This window comes from Ammospiza caudacuta, chromosome 6, assembly GCF_027887145.1.
Source record: "Ammospiza caudacuta isolate bAmmCau1 chromosome 6, bAmmCau1.pri, whole genome shotgun sequence".
NCBI lineage: Eukaryota > Metazoa > Chordata > Aves > Passeriformes > Passerellidae > Ammospiza > Ammospiza caudacuta.
The window spans coordinates 40383096-40398819 of record NC_080598.1 but is presented as its reverse complement, the minus strand read 5'-3'; the positions used below and the strand labels follow the sequence as shown (position 1 = coordinate 40398819).

General features: G+C 36.5%; 1 protein-coding gene across 6 annotated transcripts in view; it reads right to left on the bottom strand.

Annotated features, from left to right (window-relative positions):
* NPAS3 (neuronal PAS domain protein 3) overlaps positions 1-15724 on the bottom strand; it is a 583895-nt gene that overhangs the window by 36994 nt on the left and 531177 nt on the right. For all 6 annotated transcript variants that reach the window (XM_058807169.1, XM_058807170.1, XM_058807172.1 and 3 more), the window contains one exon: positions 14579-14697. In XM_058807169.1, coding sequence (XP_058663152.1) covers positions 14579-14697 — 119 coding nt within the window. The remainder of the gene's footprint in view (positions 1-14578; positions 14698-15724) is intronic.

The following is a 15724-nucleotide window of genomic DNA, read 5'->3' as shown; positions in this document are numbered from 1 at the left end:
GATATAGAAAATGCTGCTGTCTGTAAAGACAGAAATGGATTCCCCAAGTCACCCTTGATTAAGACAGGAATGTTTATGTTCTGCTCAAGCTCTCCACCTGTGGTTGCAGCCCCAGAGCTCATTCTGAAGTTAATAAAAAAATTACATTTACTCTTCCTACTTTTGTGACTAAATGGGTAGAAATATATCAGTGAGTTTTGCACATGGTAAAGTAGGGACACACAATGGAGAAGGATGAGGACAATTATTTGAATGTCTTTAATGCTAAGGTTCCTCTGCTTATGCTGATGGTGTCTGGTGTATGCTCCCACAGCCAAAAGCAATTGTTTTGTTTATTTTAATGCTTGTATGCTTTCCCCTAGCATGGCACAATTTTTTTCTGGCTGTATACAGAACACAAGGTCTACCCAAAGATCTTAGACAACAGAATGTGTGGGCTAACCTGAAAAATACCACAACTGTGACAAAAGCAAGAGTGGAGTAGGCAAAAAAAAATTAATTTCCATACTTCATTAATATGCTTTCACTTTCCTCACATCAATGACACATATGAATCTAAATGTAAAATTTTCAGTATAAAGGGGGAAATAGACAGTAAGGAATATAAGCTGATTTTATAAAAATTCTGACTGCAAATTTCAGAAAAGATTCTGCAGGTAAATAATAATGCTTCTACATCCAGATGATGAAAATGAATGATCATAAGAGGAGAGAAAAACTTCTTCTGGTATGTCTGCCTAGATCTAATGTCAGTAGCTCTCTGACTGTTCTCAGTGTTAATTTGAACAGTTTTATATACACTTCACATGGTTCTGATAAAGAAAGTAGCATTGAAACTGCACACCCCAAGCCCAAAAGTGGCTTTACAGAGACTGCAGAAGGCTGGGGCACACCATGACAGCCCCTCCAGAGGAGCAGCCACATGTACTGCCATTAGTAGACAAAGTCCATCCATACGAGGGATGAGATTTCTCTTTGAAGAAAAAACCTTTATCCACTTGGAGATGGATGGTCTTTGCAGAGCTCTGACCTTCTCCTTGACAGCTACAAATGGACCACTATCTATGATTTGTTTCTATAATCCACTTAATGCAGCAAGCTAGATTATAGATAGCAATTTATTTGTAAAAATCATAATAAACCGCTATTGTTTTAAATGCTAAACATGGATAAATGGGGAGGAAAAACTGATGAGACAAGGTTCGTGTTCTTGAATCTACACCAAAGAATTATGGCAGACTCTTGCTTTATCTGCATTGAAATCAATTTAGTAATTTTTAATTCACTGATTTTCTCTTGTTTGCTTAACATTTATTAATTGATTGTCACTCTCATGCAATTAATTCAAAAGTTGGCAAGTTTAACATGCAGAGATTAATTTTCTTTTACTAACCCACTACTCAGAACACTTTTTTTTGGAAAAACAGGTTACCAAGAAATTACCACTACATCAATCATATTTATAAATGAAATACAGTAGGGGTGTTGCATGCCATCTGTCAATCCACACTGAACCTTTACTTATAATTGGCTAAGTTTTTCTATGTAATTCAATAAAATAACCAGAAAAAATAGGATAGCTCTGTCTTTCACACACTGCAGTCCCAACCAAAAGTCAGCCTGAACACCTATGACTTCTCTCTGCAAGGCTGGGAATCTCTCATTTAAGAGTATGAATTTTAGGTCATACAGAAATAAATGGTATGCCTGCCCCATCATCCAGTGGTCACAGGATCTGCACCTTTACAACAACCTACAGGTTCCTCAGCTTCAAGTGTTTCTCATCTGGAATGAGAGCCACTCACTTGCCCTTCATGTCACACTCATTTATGATGGCTGAAATGTTTATTCAGGAGGGAGGAGAAATAATGAGCAAGGTTTCTTTGCTCTTAGTTACCAGGGGCTATTCACAAGATTTTGGACTCACTTGCAGTGTTCCTCATTACAAAACAAACCAGCAGAGTGAAAGGAAAAATAGCATTCCCTACTCTCATTATTTTATTATGGCTTTCACCATACTCGGTGTTTAACTGAAAGCCCCAGTTTCTGTGTCTTTTTTTGCTCTGTGTGTCACTTAGGCTGCTGTTCTAAAGTGGACAAATTGACAAAATAGACTTTTTTATAGAGAGAGGCAAGGAATATGTCTCAGACAACAAATATCTTTGTAGCCTATATAAGAGTAGAATGGACTCAAGCATTTTGATCTCAAAATGAGGATTTAATATCTCTCACAGACTGCACAAAGGCCCAGAAAAATATGCAGTTAGGTACAAGAAGACACACAGAATGAATTCAGCATGCAATGCAGACTGTAAGATACATGAGCGTGCAAGCTGTGATGCATGGAAGCGCTGCAGGGCTTGCAGGAACCTAACCCAGACATTTATTTATTTTTGCACAGACAATAAAATGTGAGCTTTATTCTCTCTCCTGTAATGTTAGTAAGAAAGCTCTATGGAAGAAAACTAATCTTTTCTGCATTTGAACTGAAATCTGAAGTTAGCTCTTGCTGTAACAACTGAGGGTAGAACATATATGCACATTCATCTGTACTTTAATCTCATGTGCATCCCACTGGTTTAGTAGGACTAGACCTATGGTCTATTTGTAAAATAAGACTTGACATGATCTAAAAGACTGAAAAATTATACAAAATTTAACAAATCAAGGTCAGTGGGTTTCCTATAGAAAACCTTAGAACAGAACAGCATCTTTTAGATGCATTTTAAAACTTTCCTATGGAAATTTTTACCAAGTACATTAATTCTCTGTTAAAATCTATGGAATCGTTAATATCTTGTTAGCTCGGGAGAAATTTTCAGTAAAGAAAGGGAAATATACTAGAAACATGTAAATTTTGAGGATTGTGGTATACTTTGACCTGGTGAGTCATTAGTAGCTCACTGCACATCCATCTACACCCCTATGAAATTCAGTGGTACCTGGTATTGCTTTGACCATGTAAAACAGCTCAGTATTTGGCTTATTATCCTGTTTAAGTCACTTCCAGTATAATTTTTCCACTTTCATCCACTTATGTGGAGCACCTTCCTTGAATCTCAGGTGAAATCCCCAGGACACCTCATACAAACATGTACTTTGGATAATTGACTGTCTGGTTTAACAGCTAAATTTAAAGCAAGCCAGGGCTATGGCACTGTATATTTTGTTGGATACATTTTCTGGCTTTGTGGGGTATTCACTGCATGATTTGATAAAAACTGAGGCTAAATGAACTCTACAATTTGTATTCCTACAGGCAAAAGTTTATTGGCTTGGGTTTTTTTCCTTGGCTCTGTCTGTAAGGTTCATTACTTACAGTTACTGCAGAATCAATTTGAAATGGCCAAAATCAGTGATGGAATTTATAGCACAATAAATGCACTGCCATACAAGTGCTGCTACACATGAAAGGGCTTCGGAATATTTTCAGCAATCCTTCTACACAGCAGAGCGTTCTGTTTTTATCAATTTAACAGAATCACCACAGGTATATTCTAAGAGGTGTAATCCTGACAGCTACACAGCAGATTTTCTCTGAGGCAGATATTTTTACAGGAAAACAATATTATTGATAAAATCTTAGCATATCAGAACACAAAAAGGAAACTGCACACATCTTTTTCTTTCTCCACAACAGGCATTTGCAGTTCCATTTCACTCACACAAAAAACCGCCCTGAACCAGAAAGAGTTTATGAAGGAAACATTTTCACTCTCCTTGAGATATATATTAATTAATTATCAGCACTATGGCATGTGGAAAATGTGGAGGGCATTTGTAGCTAAAACATAAAGTATAGCATCAGCAGTTCCCTGTTTCTAAAGTCTATAAAGATTTACATTTCTACTTAGTACATTTTTCTTTCCAAGTGTCTCTATTATAGACATCTCATATTTTACATCATTTTAAAGCACAGAAAGTTTTAACTTTAGAATGATGCATTGTGCAAAAAAGACAGAAAAGACAGATGGCAGGCTGTCCTCCCCAAAACTCAATTTCATAATATGCATGTGATTGCTAATAGGCAGGCACTAAAAAACAATTTTCCTTGACGGAGAAGAGCTGATAAATTGTCAACATAAACTTTGTCTGTGGTTGCTCCAGTGATCTAAAGCTCTTCTGTGAGCTTTGTACCATCAAAGTCTGCATCTTCCAACCATATAAAAATTTATGAATGCATATGACTATAAAGTGACTGAAAACAATCCATAATACCTCTTTGGGAGTTGAGAATCAGCTCCTTGCTTCTTCAGGAAAAGCTGCGTCCAGTGGCCCATTCCTAACCCTGGACATATGAGTGTGGGAGATCCAGGCTGGACCCAGAGATGCCCTGTGAGCTGAGTGAAACAGGGCTCTGCATTTAGCTATCTCCTAAGCACAATGCTATGCCTGGTGCTGGACTGAATTAACCAACGTGGTCTTTTTAACAGTGCAAAGGGTCACAACAACTGAAGGCTGCTGATTATTAGGAAGAAATTATTTCTGAGCACTTCAGCAAGGAGAAATGAATGAAAAATCTAATGAGATAACAATTTCCAAGAAGAGAAATATTTATCTAATACCTCAGACCTTCCAAAATATGTCAAAAGTGAAAGGGACCACGAGCTCACATGAAATAAAATGAGCATTCTGCTCTTGCACAACAAATTATTGGGGAAAATGTCCAAATTATTTGTGCACAGAATGAGGCTTGTTTACACTGGTAGTGCAGAGTTAATTTCAGATTTAATATTTCACTGTAACTGGTATCTACTAATTTTGATTTTTAAAAGGCTTATCACTATTAAATATTTTCATGCCTCTAAGAATTCAGATTTTATTTCTGAGAATAACTGAGAAGCAGCAACGCAACAGCAGATGAGCTGTGACTGTTATGTTATCAACATATTTGCCTGGAAGAAAATGATGTGATGATCCCACCACATATTTAATTGCAAAATTTCCTTGAGTTTGATTGTGAAAAGACTGAAACATTTTAAACAGGTTTTTCTTGCCACACAGAGGAGACTTGAACTATTTGCAAGTATGTGACCAACTCCATAAAATGAAGCCATGGGATGAATACATATTTCTCGAACTTCCTTTAAATGCGGGTAATACTGTTAGTTTTGAAGGCACCAGCCTTGCATCCTATTGTTTTAATTTTTTAATATTTCTCTATAAATGTCCCCTAAAACAAGCAAGAATACAAACAAATCAGTAGAAAACAATAAATGTCAAACTTTAGAAATATTGTCAGATATTAGGAGGATACACTCTTTTCCATGTACAGAAGTCACTGATGTGCTATATTGTTTGGTTTAGCATGGAAAAACATACAAAGACAGGAATTATAACTGAATATGTCTGTAAAAAAAGGGGGCATGGGAGGGTCTAATGTGTTATCAGAACTAAAAGTGAAAAACCTTGTTTACCACTAATGAAACACATCATGTCTGTGTCCTTTCAATAGCAAGATCTTTACACAGCAATGAGCACAAGAAGTTCAGAGAGAATAAAATACTTATCCATAAAAATTGAAATAAAACTTGTAACCCTCCTCAGAGTAACCTCTTCAGAGCTCAGACCTCTTTATGCAATTTACATGAATTTTCAGTAGAGACTTTAATCTGAAGTTTTTAAGAAAATTACCACTTCTTGTAATACACTTAGTGTTTTCATTTGTTGGCAATATTTTTTACAAATTTTAAGTAATGGAGAAAATTAGGATAATTGTGCTCTTCACACTTATTCTCAGATACTGATAATTTTCCTTTAAGCAGGCACAAAATTCTTGGTTCTAAGGAGGAACAGACAAAAAATATAGCAGTAAAAATTAAAATTTCTTATTTCATACTGGTTAGAGGTGCATTAAGGTGTATAAGCTTTAGGGTCAGTATAAGCCTTGCTCAGCTTTCTTTAAAAGCATTGGGAGTAATAAAGACTTCCATTTTATCTTCAGTGAAATAATACTGCTGAAATATCATCTCATTTTTGATGTCAGCAGTGATTTCTTTTTACCTCCATGATGTCAAATGGGAATTATTATTATTAGAACGACAGCTTCCTAATGATGCTGTAAAAAGGAGGAACTGAAACTCTTTCCACTAAACATCTATATCCTGCTTTCTCCACAGGGTAAAGCAGACAGGCTAATCCACACACCACTCTTCAGGAAAATCAAGAGGCGTGTTCAAACACTAAGAAACAGAAGCACCTTAAACATCCAGAAACATAGGCAATAACGGCTTTCTTCATTATATAGTGGTGAATATGCACTCTGAAGAGTAGAGAAAAATGACATTTACACTACAGCAACCCTCTCTGGGAAACATGCTCTGAAACACTCATGATCAATTTTCTGTTCTAGGTGGTAAAACTGGCACATCAGTGTCCAGATCACTATCCAGGAGTCACTGCCCCAGGTAAAGTGAGGGAATGAAAGCCTCATGTGATGGCTCCTGTTCAACTGATGGCTTCATGTACAGCACACTGGGGGTGGCCATACCTGAAATGCTCTGTGCCTTTTTTTCCTCCCATTTTGACTGAAGAGTAAGTACAGAAAAATGTTGCTTCATATGACACCAAAATAGATTAATAAGTTTGGCTTTTGAGTAAATGATGGGCTTGAAAACCTTATGCAAACACCCATTCATGCAGAAAGTGAACAGCAGATGCAAACTGGCGCTATCTGCGTCAGCAAATGGGGTATTTTCATTTTCTAATGCACTTTGATCAAACATAAAGAGCTACAGTGAATAATGATTCCCTACCAATTTCACATTTACTTATAACACCTATTGCTTCAGAGTAGTTCACAAAGTCTTTAGGGTGCACATATCTATGGTGGCTATGAAAAAATATTAATCAAATAGGAAAAAGAAAAGGTCTCTATATGAGGCTAGGGAGTTTTGATATAAGAACAGCAAAGCTTGCAAGGAGCCAAGTCACCTGCCAGATGGGGAGGTGGGTGCTGCCAGCCCTGTTCTTTTCCCACAGAAAGGAGGCAGGAACAGCAGTCCCAGGAAGCTCCCCTGGGCTAAATCCAAGGGGCAGGAAAATGGGTTTTGCTGCTGGTACAGTGCTTTGTTTTCCTTCTAAGGAAAAGAATTTTGGAGTAGCTCTTCTACAGTCAGTTGTAGCCCAGTTGAGAGCAGGAGTTCGTATTTTTCTGATTCAGGTTTATTTTTTTTTTTCAACTTTGGTTGTTTGTTGTTTGTTTTGCTGGAAGTTCTGCTAAACTTCACACTATCTGGTCTGAGTGCTTTCTTCTTTGGCATCTCATTTTGTGTATTCAGGGCAACCATCAAAACAAAGGAAGTACCAGCCTGAGAAAATGAAGTGTGATGCACTGGAACACAGAGATGATTTGACAATATTCATGCACTAGGAAGAAAGGCTGAGGATGAGGTACAGCATGTAATCACAGTTGGCTCTGACACAAACGGCCATTGTTATCTTCGGCAAGTTACTTGATATCTTGGTATGTTAGCACTTTCAAGACTCAGATGAGTGTTGCAAAAGTACATTCATTAATATAAATGAATTTATAAGCAAGAGGAAAAAGCCAATAAAAAAAATCCTGCTTTGCACAGGCAAGAGCTGCACATAAAGGTGAAAGTTTGAAAAATGTGGAAATCAGTGTATGAGCCTATTGTCTTTTTTCAGCATATTTTTGACAAAAGCTGTGAACTGCTGCAAGTGGTAGAGATAAAGAGGTTAATAGTGTCTGCATTTGGACATCTAAAACAATCCTTAAATTATGAAAAAAGGGGGGCCAAATCGTTTACTGGCAGCAGTTATAAAACAGTGAATTGAGGCAGAGATGCAAGCAGCAGCACCACTCTGTCCTAAAGCAAATCTTGGCTTTGTGTTCTTTTCTGTGCTTCTGTGAAAGGCATATTCCCAGTCATTACCAGTAAACAGTGATAAAAAAACATGGGTGGATAACTTAAGAAAACCCTGTGGACTGAAGACCTCTTTTTTCAGTAGCCATTCCTACCTGGGAGCACAACACCATTCTCCCAATGTGCAGTAAGAGGTATTTCCTGCTCTGCTGAGATCCCGTGGCTCTCATCCAACTCACTGAGTTTTGCTATTAACACCACAATGGGTCTCACACTGCACTATGAGTTCACACGTCTACATAATTAGTGCTGCTTATGAAAGTTTATCTTACGAAACATTTTCTGTCTCTATGACTCAGTAACACTTGGTTCTTGAAAGAATACTAGATTTGGTTTGAAACTGCTCCTTGTCCATTTTGAATATTTTATTCTGCATCAGAATAAATCTAGTTCTCACAGTTTTCTCTCACAGTTATAGTGGACACACACTGACTTTTAAAAAAGGAGGCTTCAGAATTATGTTGCCTAAAAAAGAGTCAAAGGCAATTACTGCTAATTTGGTGATAATATTATCTTTTTATATTCCATATACTTTTATAATAGAATTCATGAAAATAAAAAATCTCCCAGAAAACAATCTGTGCTTACCCAATTTTATATTTTCTTTCCTTCCAGAACACAGAATTTATTTCCCTTTTACTCAGTTTGGAGCAATCCACAACTCTGAGGCCATCTAAACATTTAAGGTAATTGAGGAGAAACACATCCTGATAACAGGTGTCAGGAATACTACAGCTGCAGTCATTGTGAGGCAGGATCAAAGCTTGAATCTTTCTTGTACAGAAGATTGCTATTAAAAAGGCCTTTTATATAACACTAACTGGTTAATTTCAATAGTGCTACTGCAATAATGAATGCCTAACATATATTAATTTTTCCAGATGGTAGAACAGTGCTATAAATCCCATTAAAAAGATGCTCAGCCCTCATTTTTTCTTTTTGAGATGATGGAATTCATATCCACTGAACACATTTTATAAAGTTGGTTATGCATTTAGATGCTGAGGGTGAACCAAGCTTTTGCAGATAGATCTCCTAATAGAACCTCACAGTTGCATAGCAAGGCCCCAAAATGAAACCCAGTCTTCTTAATCTGGGTGCAGACCATTATTTCTTGAACCATATCTTTATATCTACGAGTAGATACCTCATAAGATTCAGATTGGCCCATTAGTATTTTGTTCTTTTTCAAGTCATGCTGTATCTTTACTAGCTAAGAGACTTCCTTTTGACAAAAAGGTCATCGATTTACATGGGTGAATTCTCGATCAGTTCTTTCTCACTGACAAATTACCTTTAAGTCTTCCCAGTGCTGAAAAGCCTGGGGAATGCATGTGCTGACATTTAGAAAACTCTTCACATAATGCTTCCTGATGCTGGTTTCTTATTCCTTCTTCACTCAATTAAAGAGGTGTGGCAGTAGCCATGTGATAAAGTACTAAATTCTGCAGTTTTCTTTCTTCCTACAGAGAAAGGTCAGGATATCTTTTTGGGACAGAGTAAAATACTTGACAGAAAAGATTTCAAGGGGGAAGAATATTAGAAAAGGAGGCAAAAAATTTAGGTGAAGCTGTAAAGTGGGATAAGTGAATTCCCTCACTGGGAAGAGAGAATGAAATCTGTCTCTAACACAGGCCACGTCTGAAAAATGTACCAATCATGAGACTATTCCCTGCCTTCTCTTTCCTCCTCCATCCTCTCCTCCTGCCCCCATGAAGTGGAAGGTGCTTTCCTGCAATGATATATTGGGTCCTTAAAGTGATTTTGGAGTAGGGGCATGTTGTTTCTGAATTCCAGGTGAATCTTTTACTTGGATGAGAAACAATACTTTCAATTTTGGATTCAACCAAGATAACAGTATCACAAGATGAGCCCAATGTAATTTTGTCTTTCTAACACATTATTTTACTCTCTTGCCCTCTTGGATTAATGAATCCAAATCCTGCCAAAACCTGCACTTCAAGTGCTCAACTAAGGTCAGCAAATCTTGCCCAACTCCTCAAGTTCTTCTAAAATAAAAAAGTGAATAAAGGAAGGAATAGCATGAAAAAGACTCACAGTAGAACCATGAGAGGCATAAAATTTCAACAAAAAATTTAGATTTCCATCTTCAAAATTGTCAATCAGAGAATTCTAACTTTATGATTTGAAATACCAAATCTGAGAGTACAATCTCAGAGAATGTTTGATTTTAAATGAATTTGCAGAAAGACACCATTGTCAAAAAAAAAGAAATAAAGAATTCATGAGGACTACAAGACTAATTTGTGAAAACACTTTTCTGGAGTTTTAAGTATTATTTAAAGTATTTTGATACACCTCATGCAACTGATGTATGAGGTACAGCTAACCAAGCTTGCATCCTCCATTACTGAACTGCAGAAATTAGATGTGCAACAAACCATCCAAATGTCTAAATGAAACTTACCAAACCATTGTTTTTAATATAGCAATTTACTTATTTTTATGCAGTCTGTCAACTGGAAGGGACAGCCTGAAGGTTTTCTAGGATGTCTTTAACTCTGCTAATGGGTCTTCAAGATATTTACTTGCCAGCTTTGTGGGAGATGAAGAGGCAACAGGCGTTGGTTATACCACATTCAGAGATTGCCACAGTGCCAGCAAAAGCACAAGGCAATCTCCTCGTGTTTGCTTATCCACTCCTGTAACAGCTCATAACGAGAGTGCTCTTCCATAAAGCAGTAGAGGAGTATGCATGGATATATCCTAGCACCTCTGATGGGCTGATGAGCTGGAATCAGCTGGCAGCTACTGACTCTGATGCTGCTTGATGCTTTGACTGCTTCTTGAACCCCTTAGTCAAGCTTTGTTCAAGAGAACAGTATCAGCTCATGAAAGTTTGAACAAAGAAAATTCTAGCATAATCTGATGGGCAAGTAAACATGACAGAACAATAATAGGACACTGTAGAGGAGTAGAAAATTTACCACTGGACCCGAAAAATATAATTTTGAATTAAAATTAGCTTTGACATATGATTGAGTAAGTCAGACAGTAGAAAAATTGAAGTTGTGAAAACTTTTAAGTGGACAGAACTGTGACCCTAAAAGGGAGGAAAATGAAAATAAAACCAAAATGAAGATAAAATCAAAATTAAATACAAAACCATATTTCAATGATGAAAAAATAAATATTGAAAAAAAAGTAAGATGACTTACTTTTTCAATGTAGAACAAATAGTAATTCTGTCCAGCATGTGTCAGACAACAGCTGCAATGGTAATACGTTCTGAATTTTGCAGTGAATGGAATTATAAGGTTTTTCTTTTTATTTGTTTTCCATGTTTTTTATCAGTTGACTGAATTTTATTTCACTGTTTTTAAAGATTTTAAATTTATTAACTGAAAAATTAATAACTCTCTAGTAGTGAATGTAAACTTTTTTCCGGCAGACCTCTGAGCCTAAGACCATTAAGAATAGGAAATTCTAATTCAAGGAGAGTGATAGGGAACAATGAAAGGGAAAGAGAGAGGAAGGATTAATCATGTAATCACTTTTCCACTTACACTTTTAAGGTAATATGATTCATGGAAAAAGGCTCTTACCTCCATCTTTGCGTGTAACTCAGAACTAGTTATATCAGTTCAGGAAGGGACTATAAACAGGTTCATCTCATGTCAGAATTGTCTAGAGCAGGGTTTCTTTGAGGCATACATACGTGTTAATTTACCAGTCTGCTTTTTGTTACAACATTTCTTTTGATAGAAAATTAGTTCTGACTAGATCAACCTGAATGATTAATCAATTTTATTCTTGGACTGTTTTCACTTTTATGTGATTGTCCTAAGGCAGGAACCACTCTGACAATTGACTAAGCACCTTGTGGACCACCTCAATCATTTGCTGTCTACAGGAAACCTTGGTTCTGAGCTCAGCAAGAGTTTGGATCAAGCCACAACTACTTCACAAAGATGAAAAAAATTTGTCATTGCTGGAGGTTTGAACCCATGGGGAGCTGAATACCTTTGAGGGAGCTAAAATCTGACTCATACCACAGATAGTTCCTAGCACACTGCTCCCAGTGAAAGGTTGTATGCTGATTCAGGGGGGTTATCCCTGAATCCCTTACAAGAGCTCAAGGGAAGGTGTTAGCAAAGAGCCCTTGCCTTTTACAGATGGGAAATTCAGTGCTCTGTTGTGCTCTGAAGGTGTGAGACACTGGCTCTTCAGTGGGCCTGCTCCACCAGGATTCCCTGCAGGAAGTCTGCTGCCCATGATCCCAGCTGGCACAGTATTTCCTGACTAATGCTGAAGGACTTCCAGGGATCTCTGATGCAGAACTTGGCCAGCTTTTCCCAAGATCTTTGTTAAAGTTATGCAACTATTCTTCCCTGTTGATAATTTCTTATAGATGTACATCCATAAAACTCATGAATTTTTCTTAATTTTGGCCTTGAGTTTGTTTTAGTACTGGACTTTTAGAAATCAATTACCAAGATTCCTAAAAGTGACTTTTACTACAGCAGTTGAGTTTTATTATGCTTGTCTGATACACCAACTGACAAGAATGTTGAAACATGGCAGTTCTGAAAGCTCAGTTAAAAGGATATTCACTTGATCCAAATTTTCTAAAATAAATGTACTATTTTCTGGGGCTTGCTGTGGCCATGGATAATGGTCCTTCCATAGAACACAGAGCGCCAATAACCAAACTTTTGAAAAACTGTAAGAGTGCAATTCATATTGCTGGACACAGCTAAATGCTGCCAATCTTTAAAAACATCAAAAAGCAGAAGAACTGCACATCTATTTTTATACCTGCCTAGGGCTTGCACACTGTTTATGCAATTTTACTCAAGCTGACTTGCCTCATGAAAAAATTTGGAAAACCCTCAATGTTTTATTTACAGGCAGGTTTGTTGGCTTTCATACTTTTTCTTTTTATCCATTAATTGTGTTCAGGAAAAACTGGCTATAAAATATATCAGATCTTTCAAAACTAATTTTGCTGTACTTGTGACACCTCAGTTGTGGTTTTAAATGCTGCCATGAGGCATTAGAAATTCTAAGAGAAATAAAATTGTATTTACATGATAGACATTACCATGTCTTTTGAGCCAAGGGTCTACTGTGAATTTTAAAAATTGTATAGTAATGAGTAAAAACCCCACCTTGTGAAGCCAGCTTATATGTCCTATTCTGATGCTGGACTAAAATTAGATTGTCAGGAGTCCAAGAGAGAGAATGACAGAGTCATTCACACATCTTACTTCTGTTCCTACCTACATCTGGAAAAAAAAAGTGAGACTACAAAATCCACAGACAAATTCCTTACGTTTTACCCATTATTATTGCATCAAAAATATCCAGCAAAGTAAGTTCTCTATCAATCTAACTTTGTCCAAGTCTGGTGGACCACACCTAATAATGACAATTAGTTTAACTTCAGTGACCTGAAAAAACAAGATCTCTTCCAACCTAACCATTCTATGGCTCCATGATGTGCAAATTAATTAATTAATTCATTTATTAATTCTCCTTCTTCCTCCTAAGACACTTCAGTGTCAATACACTTCCTGGTCTTGGTATCTTCCTAGACTTGCAAGCATGAACAAGTACTCAGTGCATTCTTTCAGCTGTTGACAATTAAATAGGACACAGATCAGAAACTTGTGATGCTTTAAGAAACCGTTGCTTTGGACTTAAAACTTCTACTAGCAGCAACTTTAATCATCTTCACCCAGAAACCATCCAAGAGCATGATTCACAATCACTTGCTTGCAAAGATATTTCTGCTAGATTTTTACTCCTCAGGTAGCTACCATAATGCTATATTCTTAGAGAATTTTTTGGGAAAAGTGAGTTGGGGAACTTTACTTTAAAGCTTCTCTAAATCTTCCTGTAAAAACCAAAACAAAATGGTTGTGAAAGCTTTTAAATGAACTTTCACAAGCAACTTCTTTAAATACCCACACATTCTCACATTTACTTTCCTGCACCACTCTTTTATTTTGTATAAAACTTAATGGATGACATATTTCATTCCACAAGTTGACAATGTTTAAAATGTGCTATTCCTTCTAGTTTTAGTATACTGCAAAGCCAGTGATAGCTACAGGCACTATGAGCGATATACAACTGAAGAAAAATGAGATTACTGCTGATAAGGAACAAGAGACTTTCATATCTTAAAAGACTCTGAAATCCAGCAAATATGATCCCCAGCAGCAGATGCCCCTCAGACAGACAATGAAAGAAAAATAGTGGAAAAGTACTCAATGTGGCTCATTGTTTCCTACAGCTGGAATGGCAGAAAAATGAAATAGCATGCTGCCTGCATGAAGAAATCCTACCTCTCTGGGAAAAGCATAAACCAAAAATTACTAACAGTCTTACAAAACGAGCAGTAATTTTCCACTGTGGGAAAAGTGATGTTACTCTGACTCACCTTCTTTGGTAAAAGATACCTTTACTTTGGAAATGTTCCTCTTTTGAAGGCTATCATGCTGTTATCATCAACATTTATCATCATAATGATCCATTTAATCGAAGTGCAGTACAAAAGCCAAACCTCAGGCTGAAAATATGTATTAATGATTCTTTAACAAAAGGAATGAGATATATGCAAATGTGAAATAGCTCCTTTCTCTGTCTATTAAGGTGCTCCTGGAACACGAATGAGCATAATTTCAAGATGTCAATATTTCATGTTACAGTGCAACCCTTACCTTGTATCCTGATGATTTGATGTGCACTCCTCGCTTGGTCAGGGTAGATTTCATTCGGATGAAAAAAGAGCGCTCTAGAGTGTTGTCAGTGGTTAGCAAACTGGGGTTTGTAGATTCCACTAGGGAATAGAAAAAATACATATACACATAATTTAGATTTTATACATCCCCTCTAAGCTATTTTTCAGGTGCAATCCTTGAACTCACTAAAAATAAATGACTGATGGATGCTAAGAGTGTTGTAATCAATTTAACTCATTTAGAAAATGTTTATTTAGCAAAAAAGAAATTACAAAAATATACATATACTCAGTATGTCTCATTTTCAAGTTATTTTTCCCATAAAATTTTTAACAGAGATTTGTCTCATTAACTCTTTCTTGCACAATTTAGTGATGACTGCAGTTGGAGGGTATGTTGCTAGAGTGTATGACATTGTTTTAAAAACTGTTTGTCAGTATTTTGTAAAAGGCAAAGTCTCACTTAGGTAGCAATTCTCTCCTGAAATAGGTTGCACATTCTGCAGATTTTTATTCCCTAGTCACTCCTCAACTGCAGTGATACCTGAGTCAGTGCTGGATTTGTGTGCCTTGGTTTCCATATTACTGAGGCTAAATTAGGGCCTTTATTATCAATAAAACATTAAACAACCTGAAGGCAAGAATTCTCAAGTAAATGACACATATTATTATTATTATTGGCATCATATCATCAATTATTGGTGATTAATTAGTCATTAATCAAACATCTTTCGAGTTCAGCTGAAGGGATATTGTACTTGCTCACAACTAAGTATAGCTCTCACCTGCATTTCTCCCTCCCTTAACTGCAACCACTAAATTACTTAAGACTCAGTATAAACCATGATAAAATAGCATCAGCACTGAGGTATTCTTTATACAATCTTTACAATTACTATTTTTTAGCCCTGATAATCAATTTATCCCTGAAATATTTAATGGGAAAATTCTGGAGCAGCTTACAACAAACAGGTATTATTTGATATAAAAGAAATTTCAATTTCAGTGAGGAATTAACATGGAACAAAAATATTTTGAAATTTTTCTTCTGTTTAGGAGAACCACACAAACTACTAGTAGAAAGTGTTAAAGTATTTAAAATGCCTTTGTTATGCAGTCAACAGAA